The sequence below is a fragment of the Octodon degus genome, unplaced genomic scaffold, assembly GCF_000260255.1.
Source record: "Octodon degus isolate 3935 unplaced genomic scaffold, OctDeg1.0 scaffold00050, whole genome shotgun sequence".
Lineage (NCBI taxonomy): Eukaryota > Metazoa > Chordata > Mammalia > Rodentia > Octodontidae > Octodon > Octodon degus.
The window spans coordinates 12231227-12258402 of NW_004524626.1; the positions used below are offsets into that span (position 1 = coordinate 12231227).

General features: G+C 43.0%; 1 protein-coding gene across 4 annotated transcripts in view; it reads right to left on the reverse strand.

The window, feature by feature from the left end:
- Positions 1-6447: 6447 nt before the first annotated feature.
- The window catches only part of LOC101590722 (zinc finger protein 420-like), a 52589-nt gene continuing 31860 nt past the window's right edge, over positions 6448-27176 (reverse strand). The window contains exons 1-8 of one of the 4 annotated variants that reach the window (XM_023716770.1): positions 19284-20045; positions 19082-19167; positions 12902-12993; positions 11946-12072; positions 11735-11791; positions 10163-10243; positions 9268-9350; positions 6448-8451 (exon numbers count right to left, since the gene is read on the reverse strand). In XM_023716770.1, coding sequence (XP_023572538.1) covers positions 6700-8451; positions 9268-9350; positions 10163-10243; positions 11735-11791; positions 11946-12072; positions 12902-12993; positions 19082-19109 — 2220 coding nt within the window. In that variant the 5' untranslated portion in view covers positions 19110-19167; positions 19284-20045 and the 3' untranslated portion in view covers positions 6448-6699. Of the gene's footprint in view, positions 8452-9267; positions 9351-10162; positions 10244-11734; positions 11792-11945; positions 12073-12901; positions 12994-19081; positions 20046-27176 lie in introns of those variants that run through there. The other 3 variants (XM_023716768.1, XM_023716769.1, XM_004633011.2) reach the window with 3 other exon arrangements.

Below are 27176 nucleotides of genomic sequence, written 5' to 3' on the forward strand. Positions count from 1 at the left end.
AGCCTCCCAAGTGCTAGAATTACGGGCACCTACCACCATGCCCAGTCTCAATTGCCATCTCAGCGTGACCTGGGGGCCCAGGACTGAGCCCCCTGCATCTACCTAAGCAGGTGCTTTAACCTGCTGAGCTATCTAACCTGCCCTAAACTCACTGCATATTTTTTGTGATTAAAATATAATGATCTGGCCACATGGAATGGAATGGTATTTTACCATTGAAATATAGAACTTTAACAATGTACAGGTCACACTTATGCTATTGTTATAATTGCCTTATGTATCTATATAACTTAAAATACTCATAATTTCAATTATTAAGAACATAAGTGTACAATATGCTAAATTATAGTTACTCAGATACTTTCCGCTTCTGTTGCTTTTCCTTTATTCCTAATATTACAGGTTTTATCCTAGTATAATTTGTTGCTCAAGAGCACTAGTGATAATTTACTTTTTTTTGTGGTGGAACCAGGGATTGAATTCAGGCCCTTATACTTGCCAGCCAAGTGCTTATTCTACTGACTTATTTTCCCAGCCCTTAGTGATAATTTACTTAAAGCAGGTCTTTAGGCAAAGACACTTAGTATTATATTACCTGGTAATTTCTCTTATCCACCACCCCATCAGTACTGGGGATTGAACATCGAGGGCCTTCACACCAAGTTACATCCTCAACCCCTTTTTGCATGATTTCTATTGAGACAGGTCTCCTTAAGCTGCCGAGTTGCCCAGCTGGACTCACCCTTGAGATCCTTTGGCCTCAGCCTCCCAGAGTGCTAAGATTAGAGATGTGCACCACCATGCCGAGCTGTTAATTATTTCATTTTCTTTACTAAAGGACATTGGTACAGATACAGCATTGTAATGCTGGCCTGCCTTTCCTCTTGGCCTTAATAGTTTGTTAAAAAGTTGAGTTCATTGAATTGTTCCACTTTAAGCATGTGTGAATTTTCAACATTCAAGATTTTCTCTTTAGTTTTCCCTAGTTTCATTGTATTTGTCATTTCTTTAGGTCTATTATGTTGCATTCCCTCAATATCTTGCATTTGTATCTTCCACCAAATTTAAGAACTGTCAGAAATTCTGAGAAACGTGTCATTAGACAGCTTCATCATTGTACAGAGTGGACCAACAAAGAACAGATGGCACAGCCTACAACACATGTAGACAGTAATCTATGTGGTCTGTCTCTGGTCACTGTTACCATGCAGTGCATGGCTGCATTTTGACATAAATGTTCTACTCTTCTTTAGGGCTCTGTTGTTTCAGTTAGACTTTGGCATTGTCATAGCTGTCATGAGACTGTTGTTCATACAGTGAGTGATTTGGGAGTATGTCACAGCATTTTCAGTATTAGGATGACCTCACTCTTTATTTTTTGTTTTTTTTTGCGGAACCAGGGATTGAACTCAGATCCTTGCATTTGCCAGTCAAGCGCTTATCCTACTAAGTTATCTCCCTGGCCCCAACCTCACTCTTTAAAACCCATAAGAAAATGTGGATATTTCTTCGGCCAGGCAAATGACCCAAATGGGTTCATCACACAAGTTTCGTTGAGCATTCTGTGGGTTGTTTCAATGCCAATTCCACTTTTTATCTTTTCCAGTTCAGTATGTTACACACCTGAAGTCTTGAGGCAGGATCACAAGGTGAACCTGAGTGGGCAAATTAGTGAGATCCCATCTCAAAGGAAGGGGGATGTAGCTCACTGTGAAGGCCCTGGCCTTCAGCCCCAGTACTGAGGGCGGGGCAAAGTTGGTCGACGTGAAGGTTGATTTATCTCACAGTTCTCAGAGTTTGTTTTATGTCTCACTGTCACTGAAGGATTTCTGCAGGCAGGCAGCAAGTAAATGGAGGAGACAAAAAAACCTTTGGAATTGATCTCTTTCTCTCTCTCAACATTATAACTGCTTGTGGTTGAAATTGGGATCCTGTAATAATTTTTATGTCCTTAAGAGGAAGGGAAATTAGAAAGGCAGGAAAACTAGTATTACTTACTCTGAACTTTTTGTTTGTGTTTACTGAGCTATATCTCCAGAACTTCTTGACCCTTTTGAGACAGAGATTCAATAAATAGTGTTGCCCAGGCTGGGTGAGAACTTGTGATTCTCCTGCCCCTGCCTTCCATAGTTGAAGGACTCCAGGCATGTGCCACCACATGACTCTGCTGAACAAGTCTCACAGGCTCTGCTGAATAATTCTCATGGGCTCAAGAGCATGCAAGGCCCTTGTTGTCTATGGCAGGGGAAATGCTGACCTGGTTTATAAGTGGGGAGAAGGATCAAGCTTTGGATCGATTGCTTTGAAAATAAAATATATGCTCTCAACAATTTTTTTGTTGTTGATGTTTTGAGGTACTAGGGATTGAACTCAGGACCTTGTGCTTGCCAGGCAGGCACTTATGCCACTGAGCCATCTCTCCAGCCCCTCAAAAGTTATTTTTAATACTAGCCCTAGGGACGGTAGTCTCTCTAGGCAATATGACCTTCAGTGTGTCAATGTACCCTAATATATAGGAAATGGAACACTTGACTAATACAGTTACTCCTCAGGTAGCTGATCAAGCCAGAAAGTTTTTGGAAGATGATAATATTCAGACCATAGGGCACAAGTGGCCCTAAAGAGCACACATAACACCTCCTTATGAGAGTAACAAGGAGAAATGTAGGTAGAAAGATATGCACCATCTGTAGGCCTATTTATAATCAAGCTCTCCAGTATACATGGTATTGCTCAAAAACAAAGATGAAATTGAGGGGTCAACAATTGTATTTAAAAAAAAAAACATTTTATTTATGTGTGTGTGTGTGTGTGTGTGGCCAGCTCAGCCCACCAGGGGGCGGGGCTGGCTGGCATGTGGTACTGGGGGATTGAACTGCGGTCCCTGTGCTTTGTTTAGCTTAGCTTGTTCTAAGTAGGTGCTTCAGACCACTGAGCCATCTCACAAGCCTCAATAATTGTATTTTTGTAGTGTTGTAAAGTGGGTTAAAAGCCTGTGTGACATTAATCAAGATGGCATGTTGTTTGAGGTTATAAACACATATATTAGGAAAAATACATAAAAATAAGTGGTTTTCTTTGAATTCAATAGGAAGGAATAAGATCAACAAGGAAATCAGGGCTGGGGAGATAGCTCAGTAGAGTAAGTGCTTGCCTAGCAAGTGCAAGGTCCTGAGTTCAATCCCCAGTACCGCAAAACAAACAAACAACAACAAAACAAACAAACAAAAAAACCCCAAAGCATGGAAATCAGTAGGAGTTAGTAGAAGGCACCAAGACAGTACTCTCCCCTTTGGGGTGTCAGTGGTTTGACTCATAAGTCTCCTGAGGAAACAAAAAACATGTCAACTTTTAGATAGCACAGATAGCAGTACAGTACCCCATTCAAACTTCCTTGTTGGGCATGGGGCATAGAGCTGTATGTTTTGGCTTAGATTACATTAGGATCATAGGCTGTTATGGTTTTTTTTTAGATGTGTCCCCCTCCCAACCCTTATGCAGTCACAGGTGGGGCTTTTTTAGAGGGGACTGGATCTAGTGTATGTGATGCTGGGATTGATTCACACAATGCTAGGACTAAGGGCACTAGAATTAAGGGTATGCTACCCACCCCACAGATGGGTAGCCTGAATAAGACATAAGGGACTGAACAAGGCCGCTCACTGGTTTTTGCTCTTGCCTGCCTGTTTGCTGTGAATTATTTCTCCTCTGTGATGCCCCTCTCCCATGCCACCCCAACTTGGGGCCAGACACCTATGGACTGAAACCTCTACAAACTATGAACAAATAAACCTTTCTTCCTTTAACTTTAGGTGTCAAGTATTTTGTGTCAGCAATGAGAACAGTAACTAAGCCATAGGCAGATCACTACCAAGTTCAGACATACATAGAATTCCAAATACCAAAGCAACTCTTTCATGCACGTTTTGTGCCCAAGGAGCACTGGTCCATGGAAATTCTACCATGGAGGTTCATCTCCAGTGAAGAAAGGAAGGTCACCTCCAAAGGTGAGGTCTTGGCATTGAAGGATGTGTTAATCAGCAAGGAGCTTCTCAGGAAGGGGAATACGTGGGTTGTGACTCTAGGCTGTCATTTGTTAATGACATTATCAAAAAGAATCTAAGTTCAAGGGTGAGGTCAACCTTTGATATGTACCTCACCCATGACCCACACTTGCTTATTCTTAAGTTCTGGATGAGTTCCCAGTGATATAGTCTTATTTTGGACCATCAGGGTGGTAGCTAGGTTAATCTATGACCAGTGAAAATCACACCAGAGATATGAGACTGATCTGATTAATTCTGGTATCACTGCCAACATAGAAAGGTGGTAGCCTGTGGTCTAAATAGCAACATTCATCCTACAGGAGAACCACTCCATCACTCACTCCTCACTTGTAAACATTTATGCTACACGAAGGTACACAGGTCTCTTCTGTTTAGGATTTACTGTTTGCCTTGTTTTGGGTTAGAGCACACTGGCTAGCTGAAGAGCCACCAAACAGCCACAACCCTTATGGCCATCACAACATAATCCATAACCCAGCAATATACAAAATTGTGACCACTGTGACTGAAATCTGGTTTTCTGGGTGTCTGCACCCAAAGGTCACATTCAGGAAGTGCCATGATGGTTTCCAGCACCAAGGAATAGGACATTTGACAACTAGCATGTTCTTTTTTTTTTTTTTTTTTTTTTTTAAACAGGGTGTTCCTATGTAGCTTAGGCTTGGCTTGAACTCATTATGTAACTCAGGCTGGCCTTGAATGCACAGCAATCCTCCTGCCTCTTGAGTGCTAGGATTAAAGGTATGTGCCATAACACTTGTTCATAGTTTTTGTTTCCACAGTACATGGAAAGACAAATCAGAGAACAGTATTTCTGTCAGCCAGAGTTGCTTCTTGACTCAAGATTGTTTTGCCAATCTGTAGAATAGATCTACAGAGAAAAATAAAGTTTGAGACCCTCACTCCCTTCCTGTATTGCCCAATGTTACAGGAATTCCCGTTCTTAGGTATAGAGTATGGCTCTCTTCTTATATGGCCATGAAATTGAGGTCACTCAGCCCCTCTCCACTCACTCCTTTTGGTACTTTGATCTTTGATCTGAAAGGATCAGATGCAGGACAGAAACAAGGAAAATGTATGGGGTCAGGGAGATGGCTCAGTGGCTCCACAGGATAAGCGCTTGCCTGGCAAGTGCAAGGGCCTGAGTTCAATCCCCGGTTCTGCAATCAATCAATCAATCAATAAATAAATAAAATATAGGAAAATATAACTTGGTAGCGGAATTAGAGCCAAAATTTGGTTGCTGTGAGGTACTGGAAGTGAATCAACCTTCTTTAAGAGCATGACAAACCAACCATTGAATCTACATTGGTAAACAGGAATTGGGGTGTACCTCAGTAGTATGGGTTCAATCCTACAGGCATAAAGATAAGATAAATTCAGGTGACTGATATCACTTTTGATCAGGTGCAACCTATAAGATACAGCAACTTGAGTTGAATATCATTACTACACAGGACTGATTCATCAGTCCAGGAATAACCAGGAAAGGTTCACAAATGTTCAGAATAAGCCACTCAAAAGGCTATATTCCTGTCAGCACCAAGATTTCAGGACACACAGATGCTATTCCTGTATTAGAAATATTGTTGGGGCTGGAGAGATGGCTCAGTGGTCTAAAGCACCTACTTAGAACAAGCTTGGCAAGGCATCAGGGACAGCGGTTCAATCCCCCAGCACCACATGCCAGCCGGCCCCGCCCCCTGGTGGGCTGAGCTGGCCACACACACACCACACACACTCTCTCTCTCTCTCAAATAATAAATAAAAAAAAAGAAATATTGTTTATCTTTGTTGTGGATCTTTATGTTTATGAGATTGTACAAAAATGACATGCAGAAAACAACTTTGTAGCTGGGTCCTAGCTACTTGAGAGGCTGAGGCAGAAGAATCCCAAGACTGAGGCCAATCTGGGCAACTTAGTGACACCCTATCTCAATGTAAAAGATCTTGGCATGTAGTTCAGTGGTGGAATGCTTGGCTAGCATGCTTAAAGCCCTGGGCTCAGTTTGTAGTACAATACAAATACAAAATGACTCTACCTTTCCTTACCTTAAAAAAATTATTCTCTACTGTGATATCAAAAGGGAACACCAAAGTACTTAGCAGAATTACAACTTTTCAATATCTTGTATATTAACAGAGTTTCCTCCACTGAAAGACCTTACACCTTTATTAAGTCCCCAGGAAACACTGAGGATTGTTCATATTTGTTGCATCACATTACTTCAGGATAGATTTTTTTTTCTTTTCTTTTTTTTTTTGAGACAGTCTCACTATGTAGTTCAGGCTGGCCTTGAAGTCACTATGTAGTCTAGGCTAGCCTCAAACTTTCAGTGATCCTCCTGCCTCAGCCTCTCAAGTGCTGTGATTACAGGCATGAACCACCAGGCCTGGCAAGGGTAAATTCTTACCATGATGCCTTGTGATCAGACTCAAATAACCTCACAGATTCCTTAATTCACAGAGGATCTTGAGAGTAGAGATTTTAGTGTCTTTAAAATAAATTGCCAAAATTAAGATTGCTCCTCAATCCTTAGATTTCTCACCAGTATAAATTCCAGTGTGATAATTAACATTTGAGGAATTCTTAAAGGATTTTCAACATTTTCCCCACTCAAAGGGTTTCTATTCAGTGCGTCACTAAATGCTCATTTAGGAGGTAAAACCTATTGTAGGCTTTCCCACATTCTTGATATTTACAGAGCTTCTCCCTACCATGAGTTCTTACATGGTGATATAGGTTTGAGGATGTTGTGAAGGCTTTCCCACATTCCCTACATTCATAGGGCTTCTCCCCTGTGTGTATTCTGATGTGTTCAGCCAGACTTGAGGAAACGGTGAAGGCTTTCCCACAGTACTGACACTTATAGGGTTTTATTCCAGTATGGATACGAATGTGCTTATTAAGGCATGAGGAGTTTCCAAAGAATTTTCCGCATACCTTACATTCAAAGGGCTTTTCCCCTGTGTGAGTTTTCACATGTTCAGTCAGCAGGTAACACCTTTTGTAGGCTTTCCCACATTCCTTACATTGGTAGGGTTTCTCCCCTGTGTGAGTTCTTTTATGAACAATCAGACATGAGGATGTAGTGAAGGATTTCCCACATTCCTTACATTCATAGGGTCGTTCTCCAGTGTGAGTTCGTGTATGTTCAGTCAGACTTGAAGAAACAGTAAAGTCTTTCCCACAGTACTTACACTTATAAGGTTTGATTCCTGTGTGAATTCGAATGTGCTTATTCCGGCAGGCAGAACTTCTAAAAGATTTTCCACATAACTTGCATTCAAAGGGTTTCTCCACCATATGAGTTTTTAAGTGTTCAGTCAGCAGGTAACACCTTTTGTAGGCTTTCCCACATTCCTTACATTCATAAGGTTTCTCTCCACTGTGAGTTCTTACATGTTTCCGTAGGTTGGAGGAAGTGTGGAAGGCTTTCCCACACTCCTTACATTCGTAGGTTTTCTCTCCAGTGTGAATCCTTTCATGTTTATGTAGGTAGGAAGCTGCATGAAAGTCTTTCCCACATTCCTCACACTGATAGGGTTTCTCTCCAGTATGAATTCTGAAGTGTTCAGTTAGGTTTGAAGAAACACTGAAGGATTTGCCACATGCCTTGCATACATAAGGCTTCTTTGCAGTATGTGTTTGTACATGTGAGGCAAGGCCTGAGCGCTTTGTGAAGGCTTTCCCACATTCCTTACATTTATAGGGTTTCTCTCCAGTATGAATTCTGAAATGTTCTGTTAAGCTTGAAGAAGTAGTGAAGGACTTCTTGCATTCTTTACATTCGTAGAGTTTCTCCCCAGTATGGGTTCGCATGTGGCTATTAAGATTTGAGGAATATCCAAAGACTTTCCCACAAACCTTACATTCATATGGTTTCTCCCCAGTGTGGGTTCGCATATGGCTATTGAGATTTGAGGAGTATCCAAAGACTTTCCCACAAACCTTACATTCGTAGGCTTTGATGGTATACATTTGAAAAGGTACAACTCCACTTTTGGAATACAATAAATCTCTTGCAAATAGCTTTAATTCATAGAGCTTTTCCCCATTATGATTTCTCACATATGTCTGAAAGTATGACTTACTAAGGAAGGGATAGTCACTACATCCAAAAGGTTTGTCCTGCATGTTCATTCTCTGGTAAGCAACATTTGGAGTTGGGCTAACAGTCATTTCACATTCATTTAACACAGAAATATTCTGTCCAGAAGAAGATTTCATATTCAGAGTAGAAAAGGGCTTTCTATCCAGACCAGAGTCAAAAGTATTTCTTGAATTTTGAGATTTCATGTGTGTCTTGAAATAGGAGTGTTCACTGAAGACTTCTCCCCAGTGCTTATAGTCACCGTGTTCCCCTGCACTGGGGATTCCCGCCTGTTGAAGAGATGAATGATAGTCAAAGATTTTTTTTAGACTTAATGGATTTTACTTATTTGAAGAGATACATTATTATTATTTTTGCCTTTTTCACTACATACTTACAATTCCTGTTCTGTGGATTTCTCTCAAGTTTAATGAAAGCAAGGATACTGTGCCAATTATTGTTCTAACCTTGCATGGATTCCTGTATATTCTCATAAGATTCTTTTAAGAAGCTCTGCCCAGTTATATATGTGGGCATATGTACTTGTGGAAACTCTGAAGCCTCAAATTTTTGTCTGTGTTTTGAGACAAGGTCTTATATTGTAGTGTAATCTGGCCTTAAACTCACTCTGTACCCCAAACAGGCCTCAAACTCATGGCAATCCTCCTGCCACAGCCTCCTGAATGCCACCATGTCTGGCAGAGGTCCCAAGTTTTGACCTAGTATTAGAGTACCTCAAATTCATCCCACTCAGAACATCCTTCTAAAGACCTTTCTCACATTAAGGTAAGCATCATCTCTTTTGAGTATCTCTCACATTGATTTTTCTGCAAAAGAACTGTCAATCTTTTCTTTTTTTTTTTCCAGTAAAAAAAAAAAAAAAAAAAAAGCCAGTATCTGGTTATTCTTGTGGCAATAGGTACTATGGGACCTCTGAAGAAAGAGAGATTTCACCACGTATTTGAGGTACTCCCAAACTCATTATATGCAGAGTTCTCTCTCCAGAAACACCGCTTCCTCCTGGGTGAATGCTACTTACATTCTATAATGGAGTTCACAATGTTCTCTTAGTGTGGGAAATAAAAAACATCTTTTGTTAAACTTACCATTAGTATCCCACTCGAAGTTTGTTTTATTAGAATACCCTGCTCAAATGCTGACTCTCTGGTGCTAAGTTGCATTTCCCATTCTGAAAATAAAAAAATTTAAATTAAATTCATATTTAGAGAAAAAAATGGTAGACTGTAGGAATTAGAAATGACAGGAATGCTGGGGATACAGCTCAGAAGTATAGGACCTTGCTTAGCATACATGAGGCTCTGCATTCAATGACTAGTACCGCATACAGGTATGCACAAAGACAGGACTCATTGGGCTGGTGAGATAGCTCAGCGGTCTGAAGTGCCTGCTTAGCCAAGCGTAGCCAAACACAGAGACCCTGGTTGGATCCCCAGCACCACATGCTATACCAGCCCTGTCCCCAGGGCAGGCGAGCTGGCCACAAAAAAAAGATAGGACTCATTTCCATCGGTATTTAAAAAACTCAAACTCCAGAAACATCAGGTTAGTGGTTGAGCACATGCCTAGCATCTGCCAGGCCCTGGCTTCAATCCCCATTTTGAGGGAGGGGTAAAAGAAGATGAAAAAAGTCTGAACATATTATGTAGGTCAAACATTTCCCAATGGTAACGTTATAGGCCTGAGTTTTAGACATTCTATTACAGATTCTCTGAAAAATTAAAATTAATGGTGAATATTATTAGAAACAAAAAGTTTCAAAGACCTAAACAAAAAATAAACAACATTGTGACAACAAAAGAGAAGTCATTTATTTTATCACAGTAGAGTGTGATCAGGCAGAAACAGGATGAGAAGTTGAAGATTTCCTACCTTGTCAGATAAGTGCCTGAAGCTTCTGATATCAAGTGCACCTTGAAGGTTTGTTATTACACTCCCATGCTTAACTCTCTTGGATCAGGGTTGTCTTTCAAGGACACTCACCTTGGCGATCTCCTCTCTGCTGTGTCCTCCAGTCCTCTTCATGTTCCAACCAGATCAGACTGGGTTTGACAAGCTCACACCCTGCACATGGGAAAAGATGCATCTAGGCAAGAAGTTCAGGCAAGAGAGCCCCAAACTCAGTTTAATTCAGGAGTAATGCTTCTAGTGAAAGCAAGGCAATTATTACAAAAGGATTATGCATAAAAATATCTTTCTGTGCCCAAAATGATTCATGCTCACTAAACCCTGAAACCAAATTAATGCTTATGTTCACACTAACAAAATACAACACTATGAATCAAACAGAAAAATCCAAATGAAACAAAGAGATATTTGTTCTGGGAAATAAAACTATCAGAGACTCACAAATTGTATTATGTCTGATTTATGTGGCTGGATTGTCAGAAATCATATGACGTGGGCTAGGAGTGTAGCGTGGTGGCTTACCTAGCAGGCACAAAGCTCTGCATTCCACCCTCAGTTCCACAAAACAAAACCTTCTAGAATCTATGCAGAATTCTTTTTTTCATTTGTTTGTTTGGCAGAAATGGGGATTTAACTCAGGCCCTTGCACTTGCCAATCAAGCACTTATTCTACTGAGCTATCTCTCCAGCCCCATATGCAGAGTTCCTGATTCAGTGAGTCAAAAAAGGAGACTGACTTGTAGTATTTCTAACAGGATGAAGACACTGGTGCTGATTTTGGACATTTTAACAACCACCACATTAGACTGAAATTTAAGAGTGGTCTCCCTTACCCACAGTTTTGCTTTACGCAGTTTCAGGAACATACCATCATCTATTTCCCCAAAATATGGACAATAATATTCCAGAAGTAATTTATATTCTGAATAAATGATGAAAGTCCACAAAGTCCCACCTAGGATGTACAACGGTCCTTTAGTAGCTGTGAAACCTACCAGGACAGGCCATGAGTGTTCGTGTTCAAGTGACCCTTGTTTCATTTCACAGCAGCCTCATATGCTGCTAATCTGGAGAAACTCTACAGTGTTTCACTTAAGTGAAACACTGAAAGTTGTTGACTTAGCTGGTGGTACACAGCCATGATGCTAGTACTTGGGAGGCTGATGTAGGAGGATTGCCACAAGTTTGAGGCTAGCGCAGACTACATAGTGAGTTCAAGACAAGCCTAAACTATATAGCAAGATCTTGTGTCTGGGGGCTGGTGAGATGGCTCAGTGGTCTAAAGCACTTACTTGGAGCAGGCTTAGCAAAGCACAGGGACCACGGTTCAGTACCCCAGAACCACATGCCAGCCAGCCTCGCCCCCTGGTGGGCTGAGCTGGCCACATACACACACATACATACACACACACACACACACAAATACAAATAAATAAAAATAAAATAAAATAAAGTTTAAAAAATATTAAATTATAAAAAAAAATCTTGTGTCTAAAAAAAAAGTCATTGACTTAATAAGAAAAGGAGAATAATTATATATTGAGATAGCTGTTATCTATAAAAAGGAATCATCAATTTGTGAAATTGTGAAGGAAAAAATTCATGCTACCTTTGCTACTGTACCTCAAAGCATTACTAAAACTGTACCTGAGTTCAGGCTTTGTTGTAGTTTCAGCAGCTGACTGGGGTCTTGGGACAAATCTCCTAAAGGTAAAAGCAGGGCTACTGTCCTGGGGCAGAGGCTGTACCCCTCTTATTTCCTTGGGGACTCACAGTCCACATTACTCAGGCTGGGACACAGGAAATACACAACATCCTTCCCCTCCCCTCGAGGCCACTGGCATGGCGGTGCTCTTACCCACGGAGGCCAGGTTCTCGTAGTTCTCCAACATCACCTCTCTGTAAAGGTCTCTGTGACCCCGATCCAGTAAGGCCCACTCCTCCTGGGTAAAGTCCACGGTCACATCCTCAAAGGTCACCAAGTCCTGAATCACCACACACAGGCCAGCCTGAGTACCACGTAACGGCAGTGACCTCCACCAACATTCACCAGAGATGAGGGGGGCAAGGCTGAGGCCCGCACTGGACTCCGAGGGCCTCCACTGCCCTCCCAGGACCCCGCGGTCCTAGGGACCTTTCCTCTACCCACATCTGCTCACTGTCCATGTCCTGCCATCAAGGGGCTGCAAGGCCCTTCTGAAACTCAAGCTCTTCTTCCCACAACTGGACTTGGAGCTCTTCTCCTCTTTTTTTAAAATCTTTTTTATATTTATTTATTTTGTGTGTGTGTGTGTGTGTGTGTGTGTGTGTGGCCAGCTCACCCACCAGGGGGCGGGGCTGGCTGGCATGTGGTGCTGGGGGATTGAACCGTGGTCCCTGTGCTTCGCTAAGCTTGTTCTGAGTAGGTGCTTTAGACCACTGAGCCATCTCACCAGCCCAGAGCTCTTCTCTTATTCTATACTATTAAAGTACAGCTTCTGAACATATGCATACATTTGATAGACAAGGATTAATAAACTTTCACAGGAAAGAACACTTTTTTTTTCTTAATATCAGAGTACTTGGCAAAAAAAAAACATACCCTGTCACTATGAATATCATCATTAATCAGTAGTTACTGATGTCTTGGAACAGCTTTCAGGTCACGCATTATCTATAAGAGCAACGTGGCTCTGTGAGGAAAGCAGCTGGGGACTCAGTCCTTGGCTGAGGCTTTCCTGGCTTTAAGGAGGGGACACAAGTCCACCTTGCCTGGAAATGTCTCCATCTGGTGGGGGCAAGCCCGTCAATTTGTGGGACACAGGTTCTGCATACCTGATGGCAATTTTTCAGGCAGTCAGCCATCATCCTTTCTTTCTTCATCTTTTCTTCAAGAAAGAAGACTGGGTCCCTAGAAATAAGGGCTTCTAGAAAAAAAGAGAAGGCATGAGAATCCAGAACAGAGCAAATCCCTATGTATGCATACCAGAGGTCATTCCATTCTAGTACGAAATTCCCATGTAATCCCCCCGCCATACACACACACCCTTACTGCCTCATGATGCCATAGCTTCTTTCTCATTTATAGCAAAAAAGGGATGGTGAGGCATGTTGTTCCCCAGAAAAACTGCAATAATTTCCTTTTACAGGTAAGGAATACTAAGGATTTTTTTTGCTGTTTGGTGGCAAAGCCAGAGTTCTCTTACTAAGCTACATACCCAGCCATTTTTATCTTTTATTGTTTGTTTGTTTTGTTTTTAAGGACAGGGTCTCATTAAATTGTTCAGGTTAGGCATCAACTTTTTTTATTTTTTATTTATTTATTTATTTATTTATTTATTTATTTTTCAACAAATAATACACTGCATATATTCTTCTTAGTGGTTAATTGCTGTAGGCATCAACTTTTGATCCTCTGCCTCAGCCTCTCAGAGTGTTGGGATTACAAGTGTGCACCATTACACTGGAGCAGGTAAGAAAAAAAGATTCTTTTTTTTAGTAAGAAAATTTAGTAAGAGTTTTAGTGTGAAATTTAGTAAGAAAATTTAAACCCATGGAAATTAAGTCTGCACTTGCCTATGGTGATAAATCTTATGGAGGAGACTACACAGGACATATGCCAGGAGGCTGACAAACATACTGGCATTTGCCAGCCCACTCTGACATTTCATAAAGAGCAGAAGGGTAGGGTGACTGTGGAGGCCCTGCCCACTGGCAGAATCTATTGTTTAGAGAGGATAAAAGCAGAGCATCAACAGGACAGGGCTGGGGCCAAATCAATGGCTGCCACCCTGTGAGGCTCCAGGTGAAATGTGCCCCTTCCCTGGAAGCCAAGATGCACTTCATGCTGGCTTATGAACCAGTGACTGGTAGAAACCTCTATTCCTCTTGCAGCAGGGCTATCTGAAGTCCTTGCTATCAACCAGTGATTTCCAAGCAATACTTCATCATCAGTCACCAGAGTATTAACACACATCATCATGTACTGAGCCCATTATGAATGAATTTGCACTGTATATAAACAGAGTCACTTAATGAACCTTTCACATTGGCATCATTATTGCTGGAAACAACCTAGATTCAAGCCAGGAGAAGGCAAGAGGACAAGTTAAAGCCCAAGGAAATTAGTAAGACCCTATCTTAAGTTGGGCATGGTGGTGCATGCCTATAAAGCCATCACTTGTGAGGCTGAGGCAGGAGATGACTCCAAGTTTGAGGTCAGCCTGGGTTGCATAATGAGCCTGAACTACCTAGTGACACCCTGACTCAAAAACAAAAACAAGGGCTGGGGAGATAGCTCCGAGGTCTAAGTGCCTGCCTGGCAAGCCCAAGGACCCACGTTCCATTCCTGGTACTACATGGCTTGCTGGCCTTGGAATCCCGGGGGCACCATGCCAGTCACCAAAACCAGATGTGGTGGTGCATGCCTGTAATCACAGCACTGGGGAGGCTGACACAGGAGGATCACTGTGAGTCTGAGCTGTGTAGCAAGACTCTGTATCAAATCAAATCAAATCAAATCAAATCAAATAAAACAAAACAAAACAGTAAGATAGGGGGCTTGGGATATAGCTCAATATAAAAGGTCTGGATTCAATCTCAAGTATTATCTTACAAAAACCAAACCCAAACGAAATGAAATCTAGATTCAGACAGCATAAAAGTTCCATTTCACCTTGTTAAGCAGAGATGCTGGGGACCTGACTGTAAGTTTGTCCATGAATTTTTTTAAAAAAGTATTTAGTACAGAGTCTACAGGGTCTATAGGGTCTCACTACATAGATTGGACTTGTAGTGATCCTCCTGTTTTCAGTCTCTCAAGCACTGGAATTACAGGCGTGCACCACCTTGCCCAGTCTCAATTGCTGTCTCAGCATGCCCTGGGGGCAGGGCTGGCACAGCATGGCGGGGATCGAACCTGGCCCCTGTGCTCTGCTTAAGCAGGCACTTTAGTCTGCTGAGCTATCTAGCTAGCCCTTGTCCGTGTGTGTGTGTGTGTGTGTGTGTGTGTGTGTGTGTGTGTGTCTGGCTCAGGCGTGGCATGTAGTGCCAGGGTTGGAACTCAAGTCCCTGTCCCTGTGCTTGCCTAAGCAGGCTCTTTATAGTACTGAGCTATCTCGCCAGCCCCTGACTATGAACTCTTGACTGCCTGTGTTGCTGGTACACTCCAGGATGAAGAAAAAGAACAACATTTTGATTCCAAGCCCAGTAATTTGCAGCATTTTGGAGATCTTCACCTCCCGGGGCACAACAATAGTCTCAATAACTCAGAAGATTAAACAGCTATCCAGCCACTTGGGCTTCTTCTTAAGAGGCAATATGAGAGGCTGGGGGTTCCCTTCTGGATTGCCAGAGGTCAGTTACCAAAGGGAAACTGAGGAAATGCTATGTAACTGAGGTAATGAGTGTGAAGCCTGGAACCTGGCAGGTGTTCATCCTCCCCAAACAATGTATGTGCAGCCAGGTGTGACTATACCTGTCATCCCAGATACCTGGGAAGCCGAGTATCAGAGCTGATAACTAGTCATGTGACCGAACATGGGAACTTTGGAAGATGACTGGGTTATGGGGTTTATAATAGTTTGCTTGCTGTAGGAAGTAGGGTCTGGCCAGAAGAGGTGGGCTGCTGGGGGCGGGGCCTGGGTTCATCTCACCCCCAGCTCCTCCTGTTCTGCCATACCTGAGAAGCTGCCTTCCACCCAGGCCCTTCCGCCAAGCCTTCCTGCCTGGAAGCCAGTCGACTTGGACTGAAAGCTCTACAAACTGTGAGCCAAAAATCTACCTCTCCTCCTTTAAGAGTATTTTGTTCAATCAACAAGAAAAGTAATTAAGACAAAGAGGTAGGAAGGTTGCTTGAGCCCAGAAGTTTGAAGCCAATCAGGGCAGGACAGGAAGAACCCATCCCTTTAAAAAAATGGTAAGAAGAAAATGTTGACAAAGTAAAACAACTGTGAAAAGGAAAGCCACGGGAAGATTTAGATTCTTTGGGAATCAAAACTTGTTTTACTAAGAGGTTACACAACTCAGAAGTTCTGGCAGAGGCAAGGGATGTATGGAATTGGTCCCTGAAGCAGTAAATTAGGTACTTGTATACCAATGACATCCTACAGAACATGCTATTGGCAGGTTTCCTTATATTCACATGTATTTATATAAACTAATCACTTCTATCTTCTTCACTTTATTTCATATGTAATTATTAGAGGGAGAAACATAATTTAATCTTTAAGTAACAAGATTTAGTGAGAATGTCACTAAATCTGAGATACTAATGACCTTTGATGGGGGTTGTGTACCTCTTTACTACAAGGAAGGGTGAGAACCTCTTCCCTTGTATATTATTAGGTAGAAACTTATTTTAGTGTTGCAATACTAAGTTATTACAATAACACTTCAGCTTTAGTACTGTAAGGGAATTGAAATGTGTGTGCAAGGTACAGCTATCCTCTCCCGGGCTGTCCCATCTGTTGAGCAGACCAAGTGTGGACTATGTCATCAATGAATTTATCTTAACTTCAGATTCATCTTCAACCCTTGCATTGTTGTGATGAGCTGGAGTCTTTATTTATTTATTTATTTATTTATTTTATTGAGTTTTTAATCAATAACCGTGTTCTGCTCAGTCTGTGCAGGAGGCAATGAAGGGCTGAGCAACAGGAAAGGAAACTCTGGTGCTGAATGCAGCCATGCTTGCGGGAATTTTTTTTTTTTTTTTTTTTTTTTTTTTTACCAGTACCCAGGATTGAACTCAGGACCTTGAACTTGCCAGGAAGGCTCCTAAACCACTGAGCTATCTCCCTGGCTTGGGGAATCCATAATGCAGGGCAAAGGATGTGAGGCTCTGCCCACAACTCCACAGGCCCTGGGGGATTCAATCTTGTCCTTTGCTCATGCACCATCTTCCTGTGACTCTCCTAAGTACACCTAACACACAAAGGCTACTAGGACAGTCCCTCTGTGCAGGCATCTCTCAGCCTGATGGCTTACATTCTGTGTCTCTGACACAGACACTGTGAATTCCAGGATGTCTACTGCATGTCAGCCCAACCTCTCCTCCTATGCACCCACTCTCTATGCTTGCATCCCAGGGTTTCACTCCCCACCCAGGCCTTTCAACAGCATGGCAACAAAGTTCCCCTGCACACCTGTGCTGCAGCCCAAGTTCACACACACCCTGGCACAGCATGGCCACCCTACTCTCAAAGCAAATGCCATGCGTTCAAAGACCCCTGTTTCTCATGGTGCCCGGCTCCTCCTATTCTGTAACACATATGGTGCCCTACGGCAGTGAGCATTTGCTCTGACCATTGCTTGCCTGCTTACACGAACCACTTTGTACGACTTAAGCCAGACATGACTCCCCAGTCCCAACCTGCATGCAGGCAGAAGCACTACCCTTCAGGGAACTCAGCTCAGTACCAGAGTTGTAATGGCAAGAACAGGAAAGGAGATAAGATGGGACAAGGAGTTCTGTAGGTTCTGGGATATCCCGAGATACCCAAGAATTTACACCAGACACTTCAAGGATGCTGTCCATGAGGTATAAGGCTGCCAGAGGACCTTCGCCACAGATGTGTATTAGAACCTTCCCACCTAATCTTCCCAAAGAGAACACACTTCTCTTTCTTCACTGTAGATGGTCTCATTGCACTCTCTGCCTATAGGCACAGGCACAATGAGTTCCAGGCCACGCTTCCTTTACATGAGCCTGGCGATCTCTGCTGCCTCCTGCCTCCTTACCCCCCGCATATGGTGCATGAGCTACGCAGCTCAGGTCCAGAGGAACCCAGGAAAGTTTTGCATCACCCAGTGGGCTGTAACCACGCTGGGGCTGGTGCAGTATGATCTCCACTTTCTGGTATGTCCCCTATAATCCCCTTCCTTCATGTATACACAAAAGCTGATTTGTGTACCATTACCTGATTTAAGTATTTTATCTGGGAGCAAACACCAAAAAAATGCTAAAAATGAGTACACCTACTACAATGCATATACATTTTATAACTTTATACTAAAATGATCTGTAAGCTGTTTCAGTGTTCTAAAAAATGTGGAAAAAACACTTAGTGCAACTATCTTCTCAGTAGTAAACACAATTACTCTTACTAGAACAATAAAGTAGCCATCCTTCCTGGCTGGAGACTGGGTTTTTAAGTTTTCTGAGAACGTAAGTAGGTCTAGGATGCTCAGATGAAAAGGGTGGTTGTGAATTCTTCATTTTTTCAAAAGGACTTGTGGGCTAAAAAATTCCCTGTCTTATACAGAAACATTCACAGCATAGAAGAGATGTTTATCTTTCTAATAGAAAGTGACCAGGACAAAAAAGTTACTGGGACAAACTACCCAACATCCACAATTCAAAGAATGAGACGCTGGGGCTGGTGAGATGGCTCAGTGGTCTAAAGCACCTACTTAGAACAAGCTTAGCAAAGCACAGGGACCGCAGTTCAATCCCCCAGCACCACATGCCAGCCCGCCCCCTGGTGGGCTGAGCTGCACCCCCCCACAAAAAATTAAAAAAAAAAAAAAAGAATGAGACGTTTATTTTGGCTCAGGGTTTCAATAGGTTCAGTCCACCGTAGCCTGGTGCCAAGGTGGAAAGGCATTGCAAAGGAAAGCTGTTCCTTCATCGCATCGCAGCCGGAGAAAAGGCAGTGGCGAGAGGCATGGGACAACACCCTTCCAGTTCAGGCTCCCACCTCCTTACAACAGTCAGCCATGGAACACATCACTGATGCACATGACGCCCCCAAAATCCAATCGCCCGCCACACCAATGACTCTTGGGGGACACTTTAGATCTAAATCATAACAGTGACTATGAAAAACAAGTTCATGAAAAGAGGCGAGTTCTCTGATGAAAGATTCATTTGCTTTAAGGAGAAAGAGGTCCCATGAACCTCTGCGTGTGCGCGCGCATGCGCAGTGCTGCGCAGGGGGACCCAGGTGGCAAAGAGCGAGCGCTCCACCCTCGAGCTCCACCCGCAGCCCCGCCCAGTTCTCTCGCAGTGCTCACCCGAACGCGCATCAACCGCCAGGTCCATGAGGCGGCAGGACACTGGGCACGTCGTCAACGTGACTCGAATGGCGGAAATTATTTTACTTTTGGGAAAAAATATTTTCTGTTTTTTATAAAGGCTGTTTGGAGGTATATGAAGAAAACAAAACAGTGGATAGAACACCCCGAAGACAGTGGCACGACACCTGGTGACCCGCACCTCGCACAGACTGACAGCTGGAGCGGCCTCCAGGAACAGGACCCGCATACGGCTCAGGGGACGCGAGCAGAGCGTGCAGGCTCCGCGGCGGCTCCGCACAGCGCTTTCAACGAGCCTCTCTCCCTCAGGGAGCACTCTTCCCACGGAACTCGTGCTCGCAAACTGCAGGGAGCCCACGACTAGGAAGGAGGAGCGGAGTCGCCCGGAGATTGCGTCATAAAGGCCGAGCTGGGTTGATGATGTCACTTCCGCTTCCGGCAGGGACTGGACCGGGTTGCGGTTTCCGAGTTGGGCTGGAGGGTTACTTTAATCTTAAGTGAACGGGGAAGGGCTCCGGGTTTGACTCGGCACTGAGAGTGAGGCAGAAAGGGCCCGGAGGGCTTAGTTGAGTAAAGAACGCACCCTCTGGGCGGGACTGCAGTTGGGTGTGAGAGGCGGATTGGACCAGAAGGCCCGATGTGGTTTGGGGTCTTCTCCGCAACGATGTTCATCAAAACTTTAGTTTTTTGAGGCAGGGGCCAGCTATCTAATTCAGCCAGGCCTTCAGTTCACGATGTAGCCTCATACTTGTGGCAGTCCTCCTGCCTTAGCCTCCCCAGTGCCAGGGTGACAGATGTGACACAGTGCGCCACCATGCCCGGCTCATGAATACTTTTTTTACAAGCCTCTCTCCATAGTACTCGAACCCCTGTAGACTTAATGAGCTAAATGAAAGCTCAGTCTCTTTTTTTCCACTCCGCATTCTTTAAGAAAATCTGTTCTTTTTTTTTCAAGTAGTTTCTAAAAATTTTTATTTATTTGTGTGTGTGTGTGTGTGTTTGTGTGTGTGTGGCCAGCTCAGCCCACCAGGGGGCGGGGCTGGCTGGCATGTGGGGCTGGAGGATTGAACTGCGGTCCCTGTGCTTTGCTAAGCTTGTTCTAAGTAGGTGCTTTAGACCACTGAGTCATCTCACCAGCCCCTCAAGTAGTTTTAAGTGTGCGGTGTGTTGTGGAGGGGCCAGGTACAGCGACACAGAAATACCTAGAAACTGAACCCAGGTATGCCGGACTACTGAGCTACATACCCAGGCTTTTTAAATTTTGAGTCAGGGTCTCACAAAATTGCCTGCGTGGACTTGGACTTGAAACCTTCCTGCCTTAGCCCCAGTGCAGGGATTATAGAAATGAGCTAAGTATCTGTGTTACTAAACTACATTCAAGGGAATCATGTTAATTTTGGATGTTGTTTTTCGTCCTGTATATGAAACTAGCTGAATTCATGGTGACATTAATCATCTGTCAAGCCCATGTTCTTCAAGCCAGTAAAATATGGGATTATCAGCGTTTTCTCTGGTAACCGAATGAAGTGTAGACCTAGAGCTGATGCACATTTCTTCCTTTCTGGACATAGAGTCACAGTAGAGTCAGTCTCTCCTTCCTTCTCCTTCTTTCCCTCCCTCCTAAGGAATTGACCCAGGGATTTCGCATTAAGCTACATTCCCAGCTTTTTTATTTTTATTTAGAGACAAGATCTTCCTAAGTTGCTTAATTTTCTAGGCTGAACTTGAACTGGAAATTCTCCTGTCTCAGCCTCCTAGAGTCCTGGGTTGATGGCTATGCCCCACTCCCACCCGCTTTACCCTAGTGTGTGAATCACTTAAACAGTAGAGCAGAGCAAGCAGGACCATAGGGAGACTCGCTGGGCCCTGCCACATAGCATGAGTTGGATTTCAGGGAGCAGTAGTTTTTTTGAGAAAATGTCACAAGAGCTGTTTTATTTGAATAAATCTGCTTGGTTAAGAACAGTATCCCCAGCCTGGCTGCTCCTGCTCTGTGTTCACTCTGTAGGTACCCGGGGCATCTCCGATACAAGCTTGGTCTGCAGAGATCTGTGAGTGCCAGCTGGATACAGAAAAGGTGGGACCCACCTTTTTAATTGCTGTTTAGATAATTTATGTTTAATGTGTCTGTGTATGTTATGAGTCAGCTGTACTATTTGTTATGTCTGTGGTCTATTTGTCACTCACTTTCCCCATTAACATTGTTCTTTTATTAACCTCTTCCCTCTCTGCTTATTTTCATTTACTTTTTTTTTCATTAAGATGTGCATAATTTTCTATCTAAATTGAATATTTTGTCATTGTAATTGATGTAGAACCTAATATACAAGTCATATTCCTCCTATACCTTTATGTTACAATTCTTACTGTATGAACATAATTTGAAATATCTATCTTATATTTTTTTAATTATATATATGTATGATGTACAACAAGATTTTTTTATTTTATTTTATTTATTTGTGTGTGTGTGTTTGTGTGGCCAGCTCAGCCCACCAGGGGGCAGGGTGGCTGGCATGTGGTGCTGGGGATTGAACCGCGGTCCCTGTGCTCTGCCAAGCCTGTTCCAAGTAGGTGCTTTAGACCACTGAGCCATCTCACCAGCCCTGTCTTATATTTTTGACAGTCATATGAATTATAAAGAAATGTCTTGGGGCCTGAGAGATGACAAGTGCAAGGGCCTGAGTTCAATCCCCAGTTCTGAAAAAACAAAAACAAAAACAAAAACAAAAAACACACACACACACCAAAAAACCCCCCAAATCTTTAGCTTTTACTAGTTTTCTGTTTGACCTTTATTTTCTTTAGCTTTACTGGACTTCTTGAATCTTCAGGTCTTAAACCAAATTTGAGAAAATTCTCATTATTTTATCAAACAGTTTTACTGATTTTTTTCCTCTTTCTCTAAGACCCTTTTGGTGTTATCACACAATCCCCTAATGTTCATGTGGGAAAAAATGTGGAATTCTTGTTTCTGTTTTGTAGTGTTTATTGTGTTCTATTTTGCTTTTGGTACTATAGATTGAACCCAGGGGCACTAGTAGACTCATGGTGCTTCTCCCTCCTTCCCTCTTCCTCCCACCTTCCCTGTCCTGGGGATTTAATCCAGGAGTTTCAAACAGTTATATATCTGGCCTTTTTTAAAAAATTTGAGTCAGGGCCTTGCTTAGCCCAAGGTGGTCTCAACTTGTTCTCCTTCTGCCTCAGCCTCCTGGGCATCTGGGGTTACCTGCATGTACCACCAGGCTTGGCACATTCTACATATTTTTAATATAATGACACCCTGAGTCTTTAAGTCCTATGGAGAATGTAGGTTTTGGTCAGGTAATCAATAAATTGGGATCAGTGTGCAGATTTTAGGGCTGGAAGCATAGCTCAATGATAAAGTGCTTACTTAGCATGGGTGAGGCCTGGGTTACATCTCCATCACTGAAAAAAAAAAAAAGTATGGGAACCAGGATATATCCCAGTGGCACAACACCTGCCTGGCAAGTGCAAAGTCCTGAGTTCAATTCCTGATACAAAAACAAAAAGTGAGCAATGTTCAGTGAGAATTCTGTGGACTGTGATTTCATGTGTTTTCTCTACAAATCCTTTACAGTGCAACTATGTCTGTATTAAAGATGGAATAAATGGAGGGTAGCTGTTATGGCTTGTTTTTAGATGTCCCCGCTCAAAGCCTGATTCAGTCATGGGTGGGGCTTTTTAGAGGCAGTTGGGTTTACAGTGTATGAAACTGAGATTTATTCATGGGCAATGCTAGGCTCACGAGCACTAGGATGAAAGTGTGAGTGCTCTCCACCCTAAGTAGTCTGGATAAGATAAAAGGGTCAGAGAGATGTTATTAAGGTCCTTTGTTACTTTTGCTACCTTCTGCCTGCTACCAACTGTTGCCTGTCTTCCACACCACCTGGCTATGGATCAGGCAATTATGGACTGAAACCTCTATAAATTGTGAGCTAAATAAACTTTTCCTTTTTTTTTTTTATTTTTAGGACAGGGTGTACAGGGTATACAGGGACTCACTGCATAGATTGGATTCATAGTAATCCTCCTGTTTACAGCCTCCTAAGTGCTGGGATTACAGGCGCATACCACCATGCCCAGTCTCAGTTGCTGTGTCAGTGCGCTCCTGGGGTGGGGCCAGCATGGCAGAAACTTTTCCTCTTTTTAACTTTGGGTGCCAGATGTTTTGTCTCAGCAATGAGAAAAGTAACTAAGACAGAATTTGGTACCAGAATGGGGCCATTGCTGTGACTGTGTCTGACCATGTGGTCCAGAGGCCTTTGGAACTGCCTTGTTGGAAGAATTTGGAAAGATTTGGAGATGCTGGCTGAAAAAGTAGAGCTGGAATGCCTGAGGCTGTACTTGATAGGAGATTCCGGTCAGAGCTCACAGGACCAAAAGGCTTGTAGAAATCCTGCCAATAAAGAAGGGTGGGAGGTTTCTGCTGGGAAGAACTGCATTGGCTCTTGGAGTCCAGACAATGTGTATTATACCTTGGCAGTAAACTTCTCTGCTTTTTACTTGTGTCCAGATACTTTTCTTGAGACTGAGGTTAAGGTTGGTGGACTAATTAATCCCGTAGAACAAATTTCAAGGCAGTCTAATGTTGAGGCGGTGGCATGGCTATTGTTGGGGGCTTTTAGAGCAAAGAGCCCAACAGAATGAGTTAAAATGTGGGTTTGGCCAGAAAGGAAGCACCAGGAAAGGTGAGAACTGCAAAGATAGAACAGAGGAGATCTTGATTTCTGAGAAGGAACTGGAGACCAGAAAAGATGGACTAAGGACATCATAAGAAGCAGCAGCACTCTATCCATCAAACCTCAACCTTGCAAAAATGAGACTTTTCTTTGAGAAGAAAGCCCCAGAGCACCATGTTGAAGAATTACATTGATCTAGAGAATTTGTTCCTCAGAATTGGGTTCAGAGTGCTCAGTGATCTGGGCACTTGGACCCTCCAGCCAAGTGAGAAAGAAGCCTGGGTATTCCAACTGGCAGTAGACCTTGGCATCAACCACGCAGTGCTAGTTTTAGGTACATGCAGAATGTAAGAGTTGTGAGGTCAGGAAGATTTCACTTCCACTCAAAGGGCCTGGTAGGCCAGACAGTGTGTCCTTCAGTGGGCAGTGTGTGAAGCCGGAAGGGGCGTGGAGACCCCAGAGGTTTGGGGAAACCAGAAACATGGATCATCTGAGGAAAGCTGCAAGGATGGAGCAGAGCCCACCCCAGAGGGAAACCATGGGAGGCCAGCTGTGATCACTGACAGTGCTACAGCAGTGGAGATACCCAAGCTCTTCTGAGTTCAGAAATTTCCATGGATTTCTGGGGATGCTGAAAGTGGAACTGTAGGATTTAATGTTGGATTTTGATCTTGCTTTGCTCCCATTTTTTGCTATCACCATTTGTAACTTTTTGTTTGTTTGTTTGTTTTTTTGGTTTTTTTTTTGTACTGGTGATTGATCTTAGGACCTTGTACTTGCCAGGCAGGCACTTATGCCACTGAACTATATCCCTGGTCTCCCATTTTGTAACTTTTGGAATGGAGATATCTTGTGCCTTTGAATGTTGAAAGCATTCAACTTTCATTCATACAGACTTGCATCTAAGACTTTGCCTTCAATCTCAGAGGAGACTTGGGACATGAACGTTTCAACAATGCTGAGACTGTTAGGACTTAGGCAACTCATAGAGATGGGCTAAATGCCATTTGCATAAAGAGGTGTTCATAAATTGTGGGGGGATCCAGGAGCAGAATGTTATGGCTTGTGGCGTGATAGGCTCAAGAGCACTAGGATTAAGTGTGAAATCTACCTGCGGTATTTAATTTGAACAGACAAAGTGGCAGGAAGATGATGTTAAACTCCCTTGTTGCTTTTGCTATTTTCTGCCTGTCTACCAGAGCACTGTGCCATGGAGCCAGGCAACTATCAGCTAAATAAACCCTTTCTCCTTTAATTTTAGTGTCTGGTATTTTGGTCTCAGCAATGAGAAACATAACTGAGATAACAGTCTGAGTGTTACTCTTGACACTCATAGTATGTCACAGACTCCAAAGGATTGCCTCTGAGAAGCTGGGGACATGTAAATGGAGGGGAAACAACACATGTTTTCCATCTTCCAGCAGCCCTAGGTAGCAGCCCTACCTGTCTTCTCTTTTTCTGTCTCTTTTTCTCCCTGTCTTTCTCATCCAGACACCCCATATGCACCTTTGCCACAAACACAAGTCCTATAATAATCTTATGTCCACAGAGAGAAAAATGAAATTGCAAATATATAGACACCAGCAGGAATGGTATCACTTAACTGTTGAAATTTCAAATTAGGACTGCCTGGAATATGGAAGAAAAGGTAATAAAGCTTTTTTTTTTTTTTTAAGAGCTGACAAGTTTATTTTTCCATTTCAAAATACAAGTGAAGGGCCAGGGAGATGGCTCAGTGGAATAAGCGCTTCCCTGGCAAGCGCAAGGACCTGAGTTCAATCCCTGGTTCTGCAAAAAAAAAAAAAAAAAAAAAAAAAAAACAAAAACCAACCAACAAAATACAAGTGAACTGTACTTTCTGTGCTTTTGTTTATCATACTTCTCCCTTCACAACTATTTTTGAGCAAGTCTTCCTTGTCATTCATGCTGTTAGAAAACACCCAGAGTCACAGCACCATGATCTTCTGGTGAGGCAGAATAATATAAAATTGATACAGAAAGGCCATTCCTCCACTTTTTCTGTCTGGTGGAGTCATTCCTGGCCGAATGGGCACCATCATGGGCCGAGCCAGTGGTCACATCATTGGAGGCCCAGGCATCATCAGCATGTGGCCTCCCATGGGTGGTCTCATCCCAGGAGCAGGTCCCACTGGCATCATCCTGGGAGGAGGGGGGCCCATCATTGGCATCATGGGAGGTCCTCCAATATGGGGTGCTGGCAACATACCAGGGCAACGAGGCCCTGGGAGACTGGGTGGAGGTGGGGTCGGGGAGGAGTGGAGAATGGAGTAGGAGGTATCTTTCCTTGTTGAAATGCAGCCTTGTTTTGTTAATCAGGCTCTGGGCTTGCTCTTCCATCCACTTTCTGGTAGTTGTCTTTCACATTTTCTTTATGTTTCCTACCACTACGGTGTGTCTTTCTCACCAACAGAGTCATGGATGAGGCACATATTGCAGTAGACACAATAAAACAGGCATGTTGCTCTACAGGCTGTTTTTGGCTCTGGTGCCTGGAACTTTTTTTTTAATAGAACATTTCTAAGGCCTTCAGTTAAGTTTCTCAAATGACATGTAGTAAGTCCCCACTTTAGAAATACATTCTGTTCCAGAAGAATGTTTGTAAATTAGATTTGTTCCTAAGTCCAACAAAGTGAGTTACGTGGTACACCTGTGAAAAAGTTCACAACTTGAATGTTTGTAAGTCAGGGACTTACTAAAGGAAAGGTGGTAAAAATTTGAGTATGCCAAAAATTAAGGCAAGAATGGTGGTACAAACCCATAACTGTAGCATTCTAGGAGGCTGGGGAAGGAGGATCACATGTTTGAATGCAGATTTGGCAAGTGAATGACTTAGAAAGATCCTCAAACAACTAAACAAGGGAGGAGGAAGTTGGAGATGTAGATCAGTGGTAAAACACCTGCCTACTATGTATAAGGCCTTGGGTTCAATCCCCAGCATAGCAAAGAAAAACAGGACAATAACAATATATACCAAATTAGTACACATCAGACTTGTTTTGTTTTAAGCAGAGTCTTGCTGTGTAGTTCAGGCTGGCCTTGAGTTCACTAAGTAGCCAAGGCTGGCCTCAAACTCACAGCTATCTTCCTACCTCTACCCTTTGAGTAATGGGATTACAGACATGTGCCACCATGCCCAGTTACAATTATTTTTATGAAGACCACATATTGGAAAAACATGACCAAGTGTTTTACTACAAGGAAAATAAAAATAAAGTAAAACTATGTCTCATTGTTTTGTTTTGGTTTTTTTTTTGGGGGGGGTGGCTGGCTCAGGCTGCCTTAAGGGCGGGTCTGGTAAGGCAGGTGGAGGTGGGGATTGAACCAATGTATCCTGTGCCTGACTGCATTTT